The sequence below is a fragment of the Haliaeetus leucocephalus genome, unplaced genomic scaffold (genome assembly GCF_000737465.1).
Source record: "Haliaeetus leucocephalus isolate CR32 unplaced genomic scaffold, Haliaeetus_leucocephalus-4.0 Scaffold143, whole genome shotgun sequence".
NCBI classification, from domain to species: Eukaryota; Metazoa; Chordata; class Aves; order Accipitriformes; family Accipitridae; genus Haliaeetus; species Haliaeetus leucocephalus.
The window spans coordinates 2,215,424-2,233,030 of record NW_010972579.1 but is presented as its reverse complement, the minus strand read 5'-3'; the positions used below and the strand labels follow the sequence as shown (position 1 = coordinate 2,233,030).

Sequence of the window (17,607 nt, the reverse complement as noted above, 5' to 3'; positions counted from 1 at the left end):
GGGGGCATCGCTCCCGGCACCGCTCGCTTGCCTCCTCGGCGCCGCAGGACGTCCGCCTCCCGACGAGCACGCTCGGTCCGCGGCGGCCGAGCCGTCAAAGGCGTCTCCGAGAGGGGCGGACGTGGGGAGTTACCCCCACCCCGGGGAAAGAGGGGCGGGGCTCGGCCAGCTCCGTACAACACGATGGTCGCGCCCGTACGGCGGAACTTCCCCGGGCGTACGTGTTACCGGCCGCTCCTGCCGGCGCCGCGCAGAGCGAGCGGAGCCCTTACTCGCCGCCACGCCGCCTCCCCCAGCCTCAGCTCCGCTGCCGACCCGACGCCTCTCCCCTCTCCGCGTCGCCCCTCCGTACGGCAAAATGGCAGCCCCCAGTGCGCGGGGGAAGCCGCACGGCGCACCGAACCGTGACGAGCGCTGCCGGCAGCCAACCGCCGCGGAGCCCGGCGGCGAGCTGCGTTCCCATTGGGCGGGCGCCGCGCTCGCGCCAGCAGCCGCGCAGCGCTGCGCCGGGGCGTATGTGTCGGTGGGGACGGCAACGGCCGCAGCCCTCGGCGGGGCCGCCGCCATGGACGCAGGTGGGTGGCGGGGGCGGCCTCTTTCCCGCGCCGCGACCGAGGGGAGGGCGGCTGCTTTCCCCTTCAGGTAGCCCGCGGCCCGGCCCGGCGGCCCTTTGCGGTCTGCGGCTTCCCGGGGTAGCCCAGGCCCGGGCGGCGCGGCCCGGAGCGGCGCGGCCTCCCCCGGTGCTCTGAGGCGCGGTCCCTGCCCGGGCGGCGGCGGGAGAAGCCACCGCCCCCCGGCCCGATCACCGCCCCGGGGCACGGCCCTGGAAACGGCGTCCCCAGCCCTGTGGGGCCCTAAGGGGCCCCGCCGCCTCCCCTAAGGGGAACGGTGGAGGCTCGGGGCGGCCCGGCGGTGACCCCGGTACCGGCGGTGCAGGCCAGAGCCGAGAGGGAGCCAGCTCAGCGCGGGGGGGGGGGGGAATCCTTCCTACCCTTCCCAGCCCGTCTTTCGCCGTTGTCCCTAAAAAGCCTGGAGCTCTTCCGCGTTGTTTGGCGATGTGGCCTGGACGGCGCCGCCCGGGAAGCGAACCGGAGGGCCCGGGCGGTGGCGGGGCAGGTGTCCCGGTGCTGTGCTCGGCTCCCGAAGCGGTGGTGGGGCGGGTGTCCTTGTGCTGTGCTCCACTCCCCAGGCGCTGTGGCTGCCTTCTGCTGCGTCAAGGGGTAAAGGCGACTTGGCCGCTCGTCGTGACTGGTCGTCACCTTTACCGAGAGTGCCGGCAAGGCTGTTTGCAATAGAGATTTTGTTTTCATACAGGGGGAGATAAAAGGAAGCATGTTGGCATTTGGCTTGGGACTTCCTTCTAGCCTTCGCATAGTAACAGCTTTCATCCACCCTCTGCAGAGATAAGTGTTGTTCCATAATAACGAACGTTTTCCTGTGCCACGTGGGCTCCTCCTCTGCGTTGGGCGAGCATGTGTATGCGGAGGTAATCTGTAGTTCTCATTCCTCCAGACTGCTGTTTTGACTTGTTTTTGTCCTTGGTGCAGGCGATTCTGTTGTCAGTATAGGCCGTTTGATAGCGTCCCAACTTTCTGCCTGGTGCGTCCTTGCACATCATTGCATCCAGTCTCTCGCTCCTGGGAACAAAACACATTCCAGCAAGTGAACTAACACAACATGAGCTGGGAGATATGTTTGCTTTCCCTTTGCATAAGCATTGCAGGGCTTCTCGAGGGAAGGAAAACTTTGCTGGGATAGACAGTAGGGCTGGATCCCCTTTATACAAAGGGGGGGGGGGTGTCTCATTGCCTTGGAGCTATGAGAGCTCAAGCCCCTTTGCATCCAGCCCTGTTCCTGAGACAGTTGGAGACCTGACAGGCAGACTTTGAGCTGCTTGCTCTGGGCCTCCAAGAAGATGCTACGCTCCAGTTAACTGACTTTCCTCCCTGGCTGTCTCTAAATTCCTTGTTGTTGCTTAGATAATCGGGATTTGTCTTGTTTGAAAGAGCTTAGTTTCTGCAAAGGCCAGAAATAAGGGTTCAGGCTGTTCTTTGATTATCTGTTTTCTATGCGTTTTTCAACAATAAGCTTTACTAACACAATAAATTTACCTGTTCTTGACTCTCTTTTGTAACATCCTACATCCAGTAGCTTTCTTCCTCTCTGCTCTGTCTCAGGTGATGTAGCTTTATCAGCTGAGGGAGATGATTGTCTGCCCCATTTCTGATTCTTTTGTGGTGGTGGTAACTGGAGGCTGAAGTACTCGGGGAAAATGTCTCTAAGCTGTTGCAGGTGCTGCCTGAGGAGCATTACAGTGTCGGAGAGAGGGGCCTCTCCAGGGACTGGGGGAAGACCGAAAAGCAGTTTGGGAAGGGAGGTATTGCAAAGCCTGGTTTTCCTTCCGTGTGATGCTCTAAATCCCTGCTTCAGTATTTTGTATAAAAAGTTTTTCGACAAAACACCTAAGCTGTATAGGCAAACTGTAACCAAGATGATTGATGCTGCAGTGAACATCAGCTGTTTTGCTGTGCGGACCACAGGGAAAATCACTTGCCATATTTCTATTTGAGTCATCAAAGTTTTGACTTGTTATTTGTTTTCACAAGTTGATAGCAAAATGAATAGCTTTGCTTTTGGTAAAGCAGATAAAGTTAGTGGCTCTCAAGGACTTGATATTTGCCATGTTTCTATTTGAGTCATCAAAGTTTTGACTTGTTATTTGTTTTTGAAAGTTGATAGAAAAACGAATAGCTTTGCTTTTGGTAAAGCAGATAAAGTTAGTGGCTCTCAAGGACTTGATATTTGCCTTAAGCCCATATCTTGCCTTCAGCACATCTGCAAACTGACATCACCAGTCAGGGTCTGCTTCCCGGTGCCCGGCTGTGCTTCTGTGTTTGATTATGTGGGAGCTTATTACAAGTTGGGATAATATTTTTATCTCAGCTTTTTCACTGTACAGCTTAAGAATATAAGAATGGAGGCAAGATTTCACCCTCTACCCTAATTCTATGTATTGAGACAGTTTTTCTTGGTCTATGTCAAGATGATGCTGTATAGCTGTTCAATAACCTTGCACGTACTCATGTTTAGTAAACTGATACTGAAAGTCTCTGATACTGCAGGCATGTGCTGAGTATGTCAAGGGTTGGTTCCCTGCACTTCATACAAGGCAGGCTTTTGTAATGTGGCCTGCTGTCTTGTAACTGAGTAGATCTAACCACATGCAAAAAAGTGGAAGACAACTCAAATGTTCAGGTTTAATGCCGCTATTTAATGCGGTTTTAGTCTGAATGCCTTTACCTAGGTTGTTTAATGTAGGTGCTTTCTGTAGTGGCACGTACAAAGCTTTGCCTTTTCTGTCGAGGCTTTCTCGGTAGGGTGTGGGGTGAGAAGGTGTTCTGGGACACTGCAGCAGACCCTGTGGAAGGTGTGCCCATGGGGCAGAGATCTAGCCAACCTCGTGTCATTCACAGCATGCCCAAGGCTCCTGGAAAGCGAGGCTGCCTCTCTCAGGGTGTGCTTTGCAGGGCTGAAACTCTTGGCTTTTTAACTATAAATCCACTGTGCACAGAGAGAAGTTGAACTGTTGTATTTGATGCACACTCGGATTTTCTGCAGAGGCTGCTGCTCTAATGTCTTGGATGCTCAGAGGTCGGTATTTAAAACAGATTGAGGGCTTCTTGAAGGTGAAGTTTTGGAGTGCTGCCTGAGAAATCTGCTGATCTCACCCGACTTTTGCAGCTCTGAAAAGAGCATCTTTGAATAGGATTTCTGCTTGGTGAATTTCCAGTTTTATTTATTTTCAGACCCTTTGCCTCTAACTGTAAGGGAGAGAAAGGCTCCAGTGCAAGCTGTGACACTCTTTGTACCCCTGCCTGAATTGTTTGGGTCCCACTGGCTCATATTTGGCTCATATTTAGCTCATCTGGGCAATAGCACAGTGGATGTAGTTTTGAAAAAGTGCCAGAGTGTATGAAGGTAGGTGTTTGTAAAGGAAACACTTAGTGGCTTCAAGCCTTGTGGGGAGTTTACTGCTCCCATTACAACATCGTTGATACTAACTGGGAGCACTCACTTGAATTTTCCTCCCTGTGAAGGTGAAACCTCAACTCCTGCATTTAACAGTTGTGCCTTTTCAGATGGTGGCAAGTATATTCTTCCAAAAAAACAACATGGGCACTAATGTCTGACTGCATCTTTCGGATGTGCCGCTGGAGCTGCAGGACCTTTGCACAGAGCCCAGATGCTGGGCATTCAGCTGAAGGACTGCAAGTCTGAAACTCTCCTCCCGAATGTGCAGTGTCATGGCACTTGTAGTTTGCATGCGCTGTGCTCCCTGAATATGCAGCTGGTCCAGCGGGCAGCCTGGGAATCCCTCCTGCCTGCTGACCCCTTCCTCTCCTAGCTTTGATTGAAGGGGAGAGACTCCAGCAGCCCCTTTCCAGCAAATCCTTGCCGTGAGGCTGCCAGTTGTAAATCCTCTGCTTGCTAAGGACCTGGTGCCCTGCAAAATGTGGAGCCACACAGGGTGTGACATTTGAGAAGGCGAGGAAGTGTTGCTAGGAAGAAGAGGGTTGGTGGGTAGCTTGATAGTTTCTATGTAGCATCCTTGTTTCAGTCATTTTATTTAAGCTATTTGAGGCTCTTTTGACAGAGCCCTGGATTCGCAGCAAGCTTGAGAACTGACAAAATATTTCTTGCAGCTTTAAAACCTGAGAACTTCAGTTTTTGTGTTAAGATTGTATTGGGTAACACACTGAATTTTAAAAAATCCTAACAACTGGCCTTCCTTTGAGCTGTTAGAATAAATTTGTAATGTCTCATCCCAAAGGGGAACTTCTGAAAGTTAAGGGAGAAAGTAGAAAGTGATGCACTCTTGAAAACATCTGCAGAAGTCACGTCGCTTCCTTCCCTGGAAAGAAATCTCCAACATTGAGCAAGAAGCGGGGCAAAGCAAGCCAAGCTATTAAGTGAAGATAGGTACAGAAAACATGGACTGCTGGGGATTCATAAAATTTGGCTAGTGTTTGGTAAAGAAATTCTTAATTTCCCTGCTAAAGTTTGTTAGAGGAACAGACTGCATTAATTTGCTGGAACTTTTCTGTGCAAGCAGAATTGCTTTGCTTAGGTGGCTGTTGAGAAGTCACATCACTGGATAGGAATGGGAACATGTGGGCCGTGCTATCCTAAATGTGCCTGAAACAGTCTGTAGACTAATTCACCCAAGGAACATGCTTTAAATCTGTTGGGCTGTGGTTAGGGCCAGAGTCTAATTCAGAATTTGATTTTGGAGCCTATTTTCATCGATATTGCCAGGGTTCCTACTTAAAGAGTAGCTGGTCTTAGTGATGGTGTCTTGCTGCTGCTACTTAAGTATTTTCTTTGACATTTGGAATTGGAATTTCAGGTCAGAGAGCCCAGGGGCGGAAGGCTGATGAAGTACCTACAGGAGGCCAAAATGTCTTGTGTAGCTTGTTTGCCCAAGCACAACATGGAGTATCCTAGATGTCTGGAAGGAGAGGGACCAGAACTTTGTGGTGACTTTCTGGAGCTATTGTTGATGCAAATCTGCTAAGTTGTTATTTACTGGTGCACCAGATAATGCTTTGGAAGGCTAAGTGGGGAATGACTGGGAGGAAAGCTCATCCACGAACATCTATTCGTGAGAAGGGTGAGGTCTGCTATGTAGGCAGCACGAGAAAAAAGCAGCAGGTGACTCTCCTGGGAAGCAAAAAGCAAGGCGTGCGCTATGGAGAGTGGTGGCTTTCACAGCAAACGGGGCTGAGAGGAGCTTGTGGTCGTTTAGTCCGTTGCCCTGTTTTAAACTCATGTCACATTACTGCACATTTTATTGCATTTGCTGTGAGAGATATTTTCAATAGCCACTTTTACAGTTACAGAACAGTCTGGCTTAGTTCTGCTTTAAATTTTATAGGTGGTTTGTTAAAGAATTCACACCTACAAAATTAGATGGTTCATTTCCAGGGTTCCCAAACCACTTTAAAGTGCCTTATTTCCAAATACAGGCCTAGCGGAGCATGGTTCATCCAACTCTCCTTTTTTTTTTTTTTTTTTTTTTTTTCCCCTCCCCGTTCCCTGTGCCTTTTGCACAAAAGTTTAAACTACCCTGATCCAAGGGCAGCCTGTGCTGCTGAGTTGTTCTGTAGTGGTTGTGTAAGAGGATGGATACTTAGGCACTGATGGATGCCGTGCTGTGAAGGGAGCCAGTAAAATAGACATAAGGTTTGTCTATTGCCTGTGAACAAGTACATCTCTGCACAGATCTGTGTTCCTCAGATTTTAGTGTGATATTTGTAAAGGCAGTGCTGCTCCTCAAGCTGCAGGCTGTTTTCAGTGCATGTGATGACTACTGCTGGATTCATTGCCTTTTGAGGAGGGCCTGACTTGCAGAGCAAAGTTTAATTCCCATCTTAATGCAATCTGTGCTTTTTGTGTTCCACCACCAAAAATTATATTCTCTGGAAGAAGGATTTTAATCACTTTGCTCACTTGAAAAGAGGACCTCGGTATCATTGCTGATGACGTGCACGATGATGCCTGTTCTGGGAAAGAGAGAACAGCTGCCAGCTAAAGCCCTAGACGTTTTCTTGACCGTTTTCTGCACTGGACAGAACATAGAGCTCACCTAACCTGGAAATCCCTCTTCTTTTCTGCTTGTGGAACAGCCAGGAGTGAGCCAGGGCTGTGTCAGCTCTCTCTGCTTTCCAGAGTTGGTGGCCGTAAGGGGAGCTGTACCTTTTCTTGTCAGCTAGAGCCAGGTGCTCTGGGTGTGTAAGTTACTGGGCCACAGCAGCTCTGATTCTGTAGTTTTGTATGATTTTTTAAAACACGAGGAAAAGCTATAGAAGATATATAATTTCTTCTTTTTCTTTCTAGCTACTCTTACCTATGACACTCTCAGGTTTGAATATGAAGACTTCCCTGAGACCAAAGAACCTGTTTGGATCCTTGGCCGGAAATACAGTGTTTTTACAGGTATTTTGCATGCACGATGCAATACTCCAGAGGACTTTGTTAGTGTTGCACTTTGCTTTCTGAGCAGCAAAGTGACTGCAAACCCTATAAACACACTGCAGAGTCTGTCTGTCTGCTGGCAAAGCATCCAGACCATAACTGCCATATTTCTGTCTGGCCATCTCCGCAGGCTCTGGAATATTTTTGTGCAGAAAGTTACCATATAGTAGTTATTGGGACTTGTGTCATGAGGCCAGGATGGTTGAGGCCAGGGGATACCTCAGGGGAAAGGCACAAAGATGGTTTACTGCTTCATAATTTGCCTATGGCCATAGTGTCTTTGGGTTGATTGCACCTATTTGGGGGGAAAAAGAAGGTTTCTTCTGCACAGTGGCACTGTCCTGTTCCTCATCCCGATTTTGTCTCTCTGGGCATGCATACTGTGTGAGGAGCAGAATGCTGTTGTCATTAGGGAAGGTGAGTGGGAGATGGATTTAGCTGTGTTTGGTGCTACCCTCATGTGCATGCCTTTCGATTCTGAAAATTTTTCAGAGAAAGAAGAGATCCTGTTGGATGTGACCTCTCGGCTTTGGTTCACCTACAGAAAGAACTTCCCTGCTATTGGTATGTACTGTGGATGAGTCTAAGTACATCCTGGAAATGATGATAATCCGGTTATCTCTACCTAATAAAACAGTCCCCACAAGCATAACATTAATGCACTTCCGTTTATAAGAATCTGAAATGCACTTCATTTAATTGATAGGATAGACTTTTTGTTTATCTGATAATGAGAATTCCTTATCCCCTTGGGTATGACAGATTACAGTGTTTTTAAAAAGGACACAAGAATGAGTTTGGGAAGCCTACCTAGAAACATCCTTTCTTTGAGCAGCATGGGTAGATTTTTGTACTTCATGTTCACTAGATCCTACATAAGTCTAACGTGAAATATTATTTAATGATGTTCTTGGGCTTGAATTGGATTAAAACGATGAAAGCTAGAGATGTGATACAGAAATTACTGCCTTTGTGCATCTGCTCTAAACCATATGTGGGTTTGTTTGTGTGGGGGGTTTTTAAATGCCTGAAGTGGCTGTTACACACGGGAGCTGTAGTAATATGGGGAACATTTCACAGTGAACTCAGAGGAGGATGTCTTCATTCCTTATGGTATTCTGCATGGTCTCTTCTGCGGTTTGGTTTTGTGTGCTAGGTGGAAGGTGTATCAGAAGAGATCCGAGAACAGGTAAATGGGACTCCAAGCCCCATCTGTGTCCCCAATGTCAACATCATCCCCAGCAGTCAATGGGGAAAATGGCTTAGATTTGGAAAACAGACTTCTTGGTAGCTGGTCCTTCTGGCTTGTTTTGTTCTTTTCCTACTGCGAAACCCTTTGCCTAACAAGCTATGAGACATCTTGGATGCAGTTTAATCCCTTTAAATTCCTGTTTGTGAGCCATAGTTAAACATGCGTTTGAAATTGAAGGGTTAGCATGTGTTTAACTATGGCTCACAAACACAATTGGGGTTTCTATGTGAGTTATTAAAGGGCGGGGGGGGGCAAAAAGAAATCCCATTTTCTGAGTCATTTCCCATTTACAGTATAGATACAATTTGCATGTCGTACAGTAAACCTTTTCCTTCTTCAGTCTTTCTTCTCCCAGTTCTCCCTTATATTGTTGGCCACTTCCCTCTTTATGCTTGCCCACTTAAATATTGTAAGCTCTTCAGAGGGTAAGGGGAATGTCTTATGCTAATTTTATAACACATTATCAGTTTTGGCTGTTGTATATGTTAAAAATTGCTGGCAAAATTGCAGAAGATAGCTGCTGACCATCCAGAAGTTGATTAAATAGTTCTCTTGGGTTATTTTTCTCCCTGTGCTTTTTGTGCAGAGTAATTGCGTAGGATTGAAAGAAGAAAGCAGTATTACAAATAAACTACTTCTACCAGCTGTGCTAAGGCACAGCTGACTGCGTGCTTGTAAGACAGCTCACTTGCTGTGGTCACACTAAACATTTTATCTATGAAGCTTGTAATAATAGCCAGAGCTTCAGTGGAGAAGCAGCAGTTTCCTTTTGAAGTTCTGTCAGGGAAATGCTTCCACCGTTGAGGCCTTTGTCTCAGACTTTTCAGCATGAGCTAATATCCAGCTTATTCTCCAATACTATGTAGGATGTGGGTTTTTTTGTTGCTGGGGTGGCTTTTTTTGGCTGGTGGGTTTTTTTTGGTTGGTTTTTTTTGGCTTAACTATGATGTTCACTTTGGAATCTCATCCAGTCGTAGCTGCTTACAATGTGGGAATTCCTTGGGACTGATTTGTTTTGCATGACGAGTTGCCTTCTCAAGATGAGGATTACAAGAAGTCACCTGTAACAAGCACCTCTGTGTAGAAATGTGTCTCTGAAGCAGGCTGGGAGTCTGCAGCTAGGCTCAAGGGCTGTTGTGCTCCTGAGAAATTCAGCTCTCTTTCTAGTTGAGTTGTTTGGACTTCCCTTTGAAGTTTTTTCCCCTTTCAGTTAGTGTTAGAGGGTTTTGTTTGTTTTTAAGGGATGCCATTAAGTTACTCACTGATAACTACATTTTTGTTTCTTAGTCCTGGGTATGTGAGCTAAGGTAGTCCTTATTCCCTGCCTGATTTCTTGGGTGAACCTGCTACCTGTGCAGACTTAAGAGTGCTTTCATTTCTTCTCCCTCTTGGCACTGTTTTAGTATTCATTACATATTTATATTCTGTCCTCATTTACAGGAGGAACCGGTCCCACATCTGATACTGGCTGGGGCTGTATGTTGCGGTGTGGCCAGATGATCTTTGCTCAGGCCTTGGTCTGCAGGCATTTGGGAAGAGGTAAACCAGTGCACAGCCTGTACTGACTTCCAGGGCCATGTGCTCCCACAAGTGTAGTACTTGTGCCCTTGTTATCTGCTGTCCTTACAGCTGATAATTGCTGAGGGCTCTATAAGTTTTTCTTCAGTGTCCACAATTTCAGGGCTGTTGAGAGAACAATCTACTGGAAACCCTCCAGCAGGTTTTTCCCCACTGTCTACAACCCCACATAGAAAGATATAGTTGTCCAAGCCTTAAAACAAAGCAGAGCCCTGGAACATGGTAGTTAAATCCACTGAAGCCAAACACGTACTACATTTTTCTTGAAGGGTTTTTTATGTAGCTGAAGTTTAAAACAACTTAGTAGGTTGATTCTTACTTATAGTTCAGATTTGTCACAAAGCCCTCACTTACTGCATGTAGTCTCCTCTCCCTGAATACTTCTGTTCTTGTGCTTGACCTGTGCTTGGTTTGTAAGCAGCTATATTGGAGTGGTTTTTTGACAGTTGTTGATGGCCTTTGAATTTGTGGAGGATGATTTTTATAGCGAGGTCACCTGTTTTTTCCCCAGAATATGTAGTTCATGCCTGTCAATGAGAAATTGTAATCCTATTTCCCATCTGTGGGATAGAGGTACAATTTGTGTTTTCTGATTTTTTTTGTTTGTTTATTTGCTTTTCTGTGGGTGATATTCTTTTATCCCAACTGTGAGAAAGCTTACTTTTCTTTTAAAATTAATCCTTTACTGTTGGGAATGCCTCGGATGCCTAATGATAAGATAGTGACATGAAAATTGGGTCAGTTGATTGATGCACAGGGAAAAGAATTGTAGCTTGCAGCCTCTAGTTGCTAATAAACACCATGTTTTGTTTCATATATCCCCTTGTCCATCTTAGACTGGAGGTGGATAAAAGGGAAGAGGCAGATGGATAATTACTTCAACGTTCTTAATGCCTTCATTGACAAAAAAGACAGCTACTACTCCATTCACCAGATAGGTAAGAGTCTGGGTGCTGAAGAGTGTGGAGTTACTCAGTCTGGGTTTCCCACGAGCGTAGAACATCACTCTGTGTTTGTTTTACCAGCTTAGCCAAAAAAAACCCCAACTATGCCGCTTGTTTTCTGACATGGTGTAAAACTACCACTCTTTATTATGGATTATGATGGATTTTTGTTCTTGACTCCATTAAGGCTGTCAGGTTTGCCTAATGCTTTAGGTTATATTCAGCATCACTTTCCATACGCTTGCTAAGGTGAGAGGACTGCATGGGGTTGCTGTTCTCACTAGGACCTTGTAATATGAGAAGATTGCTGAGCGAAGAAATTCTCAGAAGTAGCAAATGGGCTAAGGAAGGATCTCACTTTAATATAAACTTCCCTGACAAATAGAAGCAGCCTGTTCCAGTTTTTCCTATAGGATGTTAAGGCACCTATAGCTTCAGTGAACAGAACTGCAGATTACAGGGGTGGTCTGGTAATCAAACTAAGTAAAATTTCTTCTGAGGTAACATTGCCTTTTGAACTTCTGCATTATTGCATTTTGGGGAAAGGATTTGCTTTACGGTCCTTCAGGATATGCTTCTCACTCCCATCTACACTAAGATACCCTATGAAAGGGTAGATTCTGCTGACTCAAAAATGTTTCCAAGTGAGATGTCTTCCCTATTAAATACAAACTCTGATTAGGAAAGGACACAGTGTAGGTGAAATTGTTTGATAAATTATTTTGTTTTTTTCATGTGATGCAGCCCAGATGGGAGTTGGAGAGGGAAAATCCATAGGTCAGTGGTATGGACCAAACACAGTCGCACAAGTGCTCAAGTAAGTGCTGTGTTTTTCCTTTATATCTTTTGAACCACGCAGTGGGGTCATTTGGTTTGTAGTACCTCCTAGCTTACAGGTTTCTGCCCATTGACTGAAGTGCAACTGTATGTTTTAAAGCTGTTAGCAGGCCACCTGCTTGACCTTATCGACCTGTTTGGGCAGGAACTTGAAAGGAGCCCTTCTGTCATTCAGATGCTGGCAGGATGTGAGAGAAAACAGATTTCAAGTTGAGGACAGTCCCCCCCAAAATCTCTCTCCATGTCCCACAAGTAATGTGCTTGCCACTAGAACTGAGCATAATACTCTGCAGCAGACCAGAAGCAAGTGTCAGAGTAGATGATTGTTGCTGTTGTTTGGATCTCTGCTAGCCTCTGAGTTGCCTCTGCTGACCTGAAAAGAGTCATCATTACGAAAAAGCTGCCAGCAAGCCATCAAGTCACTAATGCATTAGCAGAGGAAACCATTAATATTTGCTGCCTGGGTTCCATGGTGACAGGCAGAGGATCAGAGCAGTGCTGGAGCATGGACTGCCTTTAACTGGGACAGAATGTATTTGGAGAAATGTTGTCCCTCCTGTCACCATTCTTCCATCACTTTGATTAGATGAGCAGGTAGCTCCTTGGAGTAGGCTAGGATTGCCTAAAAGCAGCTTTCCCAGGTCAGACTATAGGCTGAATTAGCCCAGGATCTGGTATAGGTGATCACGAGATATGTACAGAAAGTAAATGTGACTTTTTTCAGTTGTTGTTGTTATTTATTTTTTATGCTGTCTTACTTTCTGGTAACCAGCAGTTATGGGATTTGAGTTGGAGATTATATCAGGGCTCTTGTACATAGTAGCTGCTGAGCAACAAATTCCCAGATGTGGTCCCACTTGCAATCTTGTTTATTCTTCTGGCCATAATTACTAGTGGCAATGAAGTCTACAACTCTGATACGTGTATAAAAGCGTACTTTACAACATAATTGATGAAAGCCAGTCTCTCCTAATCCACTTTTTCCTCTCTGATACACCACCATCTTTCTCTTTTAGTTGTAACTAATCCTTGCTTACTTTTTTTTTTTAAATTTTCCTGTAGAAAACTTGCAACTTTTGATACATGGAGTTCACTGGCAGTACATATAGCCATGGACAACACAGTAGTGATGGAGGAAATCCGTAAGTATCACATGAAGGTAGAATGTGGTATATCCTCTGGTACCAAGAAGCCAGAAAAAATTGGAGAGCATATAGTAGTACAACACAACAAGCATGAAGTAAATGTTCTGTCTTAAAGCTGTGGCCAAGCATGCTAAAACCAGATGAGAATTGCTGTTCTAGGACAAGGAAGCCCCTTTTTTGATGTTTGCTTCATCTGATAAAGCCTCTGACTTGGCCCTGTGGCCTCTGGATCTGGAGAGAAGGTCTGCTGACCTTCAGACAATAGGTGGGAGCTGCTTGGAGAAGGCAGTGTCAAACTTGTTTATGGCCACAGGGAGCAAGCAGTAAATGGCTGCTTCCTCTCTGATATAATGGGGTAGGAATGTTTCTGCTGTTAGGCAGAGTAAGAAAAATAGAACAGATAGCTGAAGAGGAAAATTAACAAAATTGGCAGGGGAGGGGGGAAGTAGAAGGGAATCCATCTCTGGAGTGGATCTCTCATCATCTTTTAAGGAGTGCTCACTGGTGGTTTCTTTTTTCTTTTTTTTTTGGCGCATCCTGACAATAGGATGGTGCTGGAGGCTGAGCAGCTGTGCAGTGTGTTCATCCCTAGCATGCTTTCTCGGGCTGCAGGGCCGCAGTAACCAAAGCTGAATGCCTGCCTTGCTGGTTGCTGCAGTCCTGCATGGTCCTGGCTGCCCAAGCCTTCCCCTCGCTTGCTTTAGGCTAACTCATGAGGCAGTGCGCTTACGCAGCACAAAACCATGCAACGTTTTCTGCCAGGTTAGTGTTCTGAAACGGCACATAGAACAGTCCAGTGAGCGCTGGAGCTGGTGCAAGATTACAGGTGAGATCGTGGCAGGCATCAGTTAGGCTGGCTTCGGCTGCCACAGAGCCAAAATCAGTTAACAGGCAATTTGTCCCTAGAGTGCAGGACGGTCACTGTACAAAGTCACATCTTTTATCAGGTAGCCTCAGTTGAGAGGCAAAGAAACATGGGATCTGATTGAGAAGTGCCTGTCTAACCTTGGGTACTTGTAGTCCTATGAAGGTATGTGCTGATGCCCTTTGGCTTAAACAAGGGCCAGTGTGAAAGCAGAAATTGGATTATCTTTCATCTTTAGCCTGAAATCATTACTTCTAGAACTGAAGCATGCTGGTTGTGAGGCTTGGGTATGCTGCAGGCTCTTGTCTGTGTGGCACTGACTGTTCAGCGCTGATACCACTTCAAGTAACATGTCCATACAGCTCGTAATGTGCAGGGGGTGTTTGTTTATTTTCCTCAAACATGAATCATAATGTACCTGTTCAGCACCTGAAAGTCACTGTATGAGTGGGTCTGATGTGTTACATGTCTGTAGGTATGTGTTAAATATTTTGTGCCCCAAACATCTGTTGATAGTGAAGCATTCAGAAGTTAATGCTGTTTCATGCTTCTGTTAAATTTGGTAACTAATACTGTTCAGCCTAAGGTTCATAGGAAATGGCTTTTGCTACAGCAATGAAGAAACATCCATCTTTATCCCTTCTGAGTCAGTCTGTTGTATCGGAAAGGGGCTCTTAGCTGGGCATTGGAGGATCCTGTTCATCAGAAAGGTGACAAGACAGTAAAGCCAGTACCTGACAGCAGCAGCAGCTGCAGCAGGAGAGAAGTTGTGTCAAATCTGTTGGAATATGTTTGCAGGAAATGGTTTGGATCCAGCTGGGAAGCTTTAGGCAGATTCTGCTGTGCTGTGGCACCACAGCACTGCAAAGCCTGCCAAAGAAGCAAGGTGAACTTATTCTGTGCCGAGCTCCCTACTGCTTAAACTTGGGTTAAATATGTTCATATCACAGTGCAGGATTGCCAGTTGCTTTGCCTGATGAGGAAACCTGCAGTGACACCCTATTCAGCAACAGCCCTGACTTGGCAGCTTATTTCAGATCATCAGAACAGGCAGGCTACTGCAACAAAACCCCCCATGATTTTACTGTTTGAACAGGATAATTCACTGTGAATAATGACTTTCAGTTTTCTCAGGACCTCCAGTAACTATGTCTGTGGATGAGAGGAGGGACAGTATAGGGAGCAACTGCAACCTCTTCAGTGCAGGTTGTCTCTCATATTGAGGCTTTAGATCAAAGTCCTATTTCTTCTGACCTTGGGTGTAATGTTCTCCTTTTTCAGCTGGGTTTGAAGCTCTTAGTAGTGAGCAAACACCCTGCTGAAATGGCTGGTGATGAAGGTGTTTGTTTACATGGTGTCCTACCTGCTAGAGTGTCCTGGCATTCAGCTTAGGCCAGGAATAAATTAAATGAGCCTCTGGCATTTTGTCTAATTGCCTTGGCTTCATGATTAAAGTGCTGTGCGTTTCTTTGGGGTTTGAGTTTTTACTTCACATGCCCAGCAAGTAATGAAATTGGCCAGTGAGACAGGTAGGCTTGGAGATGTTTCAGTACCAGAATTTACATAATCTGGTTGCATGACAGCCTGGCTGTGTGTTTGTCAAGCCTGTAGAATGAGGATGCATAGTGCTTATGTCATGCTTATGCCCCGAGGAGTTTTACTGCCCCATATCTTACAGGCAAAGCTCCTACTGAAATTGCAGAGTTTAATGATCATCCTGCTTTAGGTCTCTAAAGTAGCTTCTGAATGATCCCTGATTAAAATTTATGAAGGCTTTAGTGAACTTTAGGAAAATTACAACTACTCTAGACGGACACTATGATTGTATCTCGTTACACCGCCAATTACACATGAATATTTCCTGTGTTAAGCTATAACGCTTTCCTCATTCAATTCAACTGTCTTCATATCTGCCATGAACTACTCTGGAGTTCAACACACCAGATTTTTCTCTGCCTACACGCTCTCTGAATTCAGGACTCTTGCCTGACCTCCTAATCAACTCGTTCAACCTTGTTGGCACAGGTTGTTGCTTAGCTGCTCACCTGCTGGAAGAATTTGCATTTTAACGTCCCACCAGATGGTGGCTGTGAGTACAGCATGCTTTGGCATAATCTTGATGTAAGCTTAGATGAAATGCTGAGCCCTACCAGAAGCCCTGCAGGGAGTACACACATCACACGATCCCAGCACTGGACCTCTTTAAGCTTTTCTTTTTATTAAGTGCTGTAGGCTTTTAGTGAATAGCAGTTGTTGATCAGAGCTTGAATAGAATTACTCAAGGTCTAGAAATGGAGGTTATTTCTGATGCCTTCTGCTCATGTTCCCTTTCTGTAGGGCGGTTGTGCCAGTCCAACTTCCCGTGTGCTGGAGCTGCAGCATGCCCTGCTGTGGAGTCAGATGTGCTCTATAACGGGTACCCAGAGGAAGCAGGGGTTAGAGATAGGCTCTCACTGTGGAAACCATTGGTGCTGCTGATACCTCTCCGCCTTGGGCTCACAGAGATCAATGAAGCCTATATTGAAACACTAAAGGTAGGGAATCTGGAGCTGAATTCCTGGTGTTCTGATGCTTAAGGACCCTGTTGTGAATTAAGTCATTTCTAGAATTTGGTTTTGGGGCAAAAATACTTGGAAGTGATTGTCCTATTTGCAAAAGAAAAATGTGTTTAGAGACAATCCTTGCGGAGGTCAGGATATGGGTTCTTGCAGGCTATAGTCAGGAAAATGGGGGGGGGAGTTGGGGCTTTTTTGGTTGGTGGGGGTTTTGGGGGGTTTTTTGGTGTGGGTTGGGTTTGTGGGTTTTTTTGAGGATCTTACCTCACAACTTAATCTTGGTCCCTATTTGTGTTTAGAGGTACTGGCCTGCTGAAGCATTTGTTCAGCACAACTGTACTGTGCTTGGAGGCAACCTAAGCATTAATGAATGTAGTGTTGTAAATTCCTTGTGGCTCTAATGCTGGAGCTTGTACTGCAGACTGAGGCTAGAAGCTGGCAGACGGTTGCAGGTTGGAGTATTGGCAGGCTGCAGAATTTAGGGTGTGCAGAGTGCACACATAAGACGGTGCACGTTGTCTTGGCTGTCCTAATGCTAGCAAGCTCTGAGCTGGACAGGTAAGAGAGCTCCAAATTCACGCAAGGTTACTTGCTGTTAACTCAGTAGATGGTGGCTGGATACTGCAGCTGGATAAGGAACTTAAACTGTTTCCTGAATGATTGTTCCCTCCTGAGAGCACTGTTGCAACCTGATGCTCCAGGGGATCTTGTCACTGACTGCAGCAAAGCCAGGACTTGCCTGGACTGGGTCCTGGAATAGTGCTGCTGCTTCCATTTGGTCTGCCTGTGTGTTCCTGTCAGCAGTTAAAAGTGGTTTTGAGCTGCTTCCGTGTTCCTTGAACGCCCTGCGTTGCAGCTTTCAGCCTTCCTCATGGAGCTTCTCTCCAGAAATGGCTGTTTCTGCTGCTAGAGTTGCTGGTTTTCAGTGTCCCCGTCTTACTTTCCCACTGCGTTTTTGGATGCGTGCCTTTGTTGCCACCTGCTGTCTCACTGTCTGTCAGCTGTGTGTTTTCTGTATTGCTTTTCCAGCACTGCTTCATGATGCCTCAGTCCCTGGGAGTGATCGGAGGGAAACCAAACAGTGCTCACTACTTCATTGGCTATGTAGGTGAGTGCCCAGAGTACTGAAAGACTTTCCAAGCATCTCCTCCCAGCTAAAAAATGCTTGTGGAGCAGTACAGCTCTCCTGCTTGGTCTGTGGTGCATGCTGCAGGGTTCTTCTGCTGGAAGCATGGAAGGCTGCTGCAGACTGAACCTCTTTGTGAGAACCTGAGTGATGTAGCTTTGAACAGTGGCCATAGTACGGGCGATAAACTTCCACTGCATAATTCTAAATCCTGTCTGTAAAGAGGTATGGACAGAGACTTCTTCCTGCATTCAGAGCTGACCTCCCTTT

At 46.2% G+C, this 17,607-nt stretch overlaps 1 protein-coding gene across 4 annotated transcripts in view; it reads left to right on the top strand.

Annotated features, from left to right (window-relative positions):
* The first annotated feature begins 492 nt into the window (after nucleotides 1-492).
* The window catches only part of LOC104827890 (cysteine protease ATG4B), a 42,823-nt gene continuing 25,708 nt past the window's right edge, over nucleotides 493-17,607 (top strand). For 2 of the 4 annotated variants that reach the window (XM_010561206.1, XM_010561209.1), the window contains exons 1-9: nucleotides 493-575; nucleotides 6,898-6,996; nucleotides 7,528-7,599; nucleotides 9,728-9,826; nucleotides 10,702-10,803; nucleotides 11,554-11,626; nucleotides 12,709-12,788; nucleotides 15,994-16,190; nucleotides 17,241-17,319. In XM_010561206.1, coding sequence (XP_010559508.1) covers nucleotides 566-575; nucleotides 6,898-6,996; nucleotides 7,528-7,599; nucleotides 9,728-9,826; nucleotides 10,702-10,803; nucleotides 11,554-11,626; nucleotides 12,709-12,788; nucleotides 15,994-16,190; nucleotides 17,241-17,319 — 811 coding nt within the window. In that variant the 5' untranslated portion in view covers nucleotides 493-565. Of the gene's footprint in view, nucleotides 576-6,897; nucleotides 6,997-7,527; nucleotides 7,600-9,727; nucleotides 9,827-10,701; nucleotides 10,804-11,553; nucleotides 11,631-12,708; nucleotides 12,789-15,993; nucleotides 16,191-17,240; nucleotides 17,320-17,607 lie in introns of those variants that run through there. The other 2 variants (XM_010561207.1, XM_010561208.1) reach the window with 2 other exon arrangements.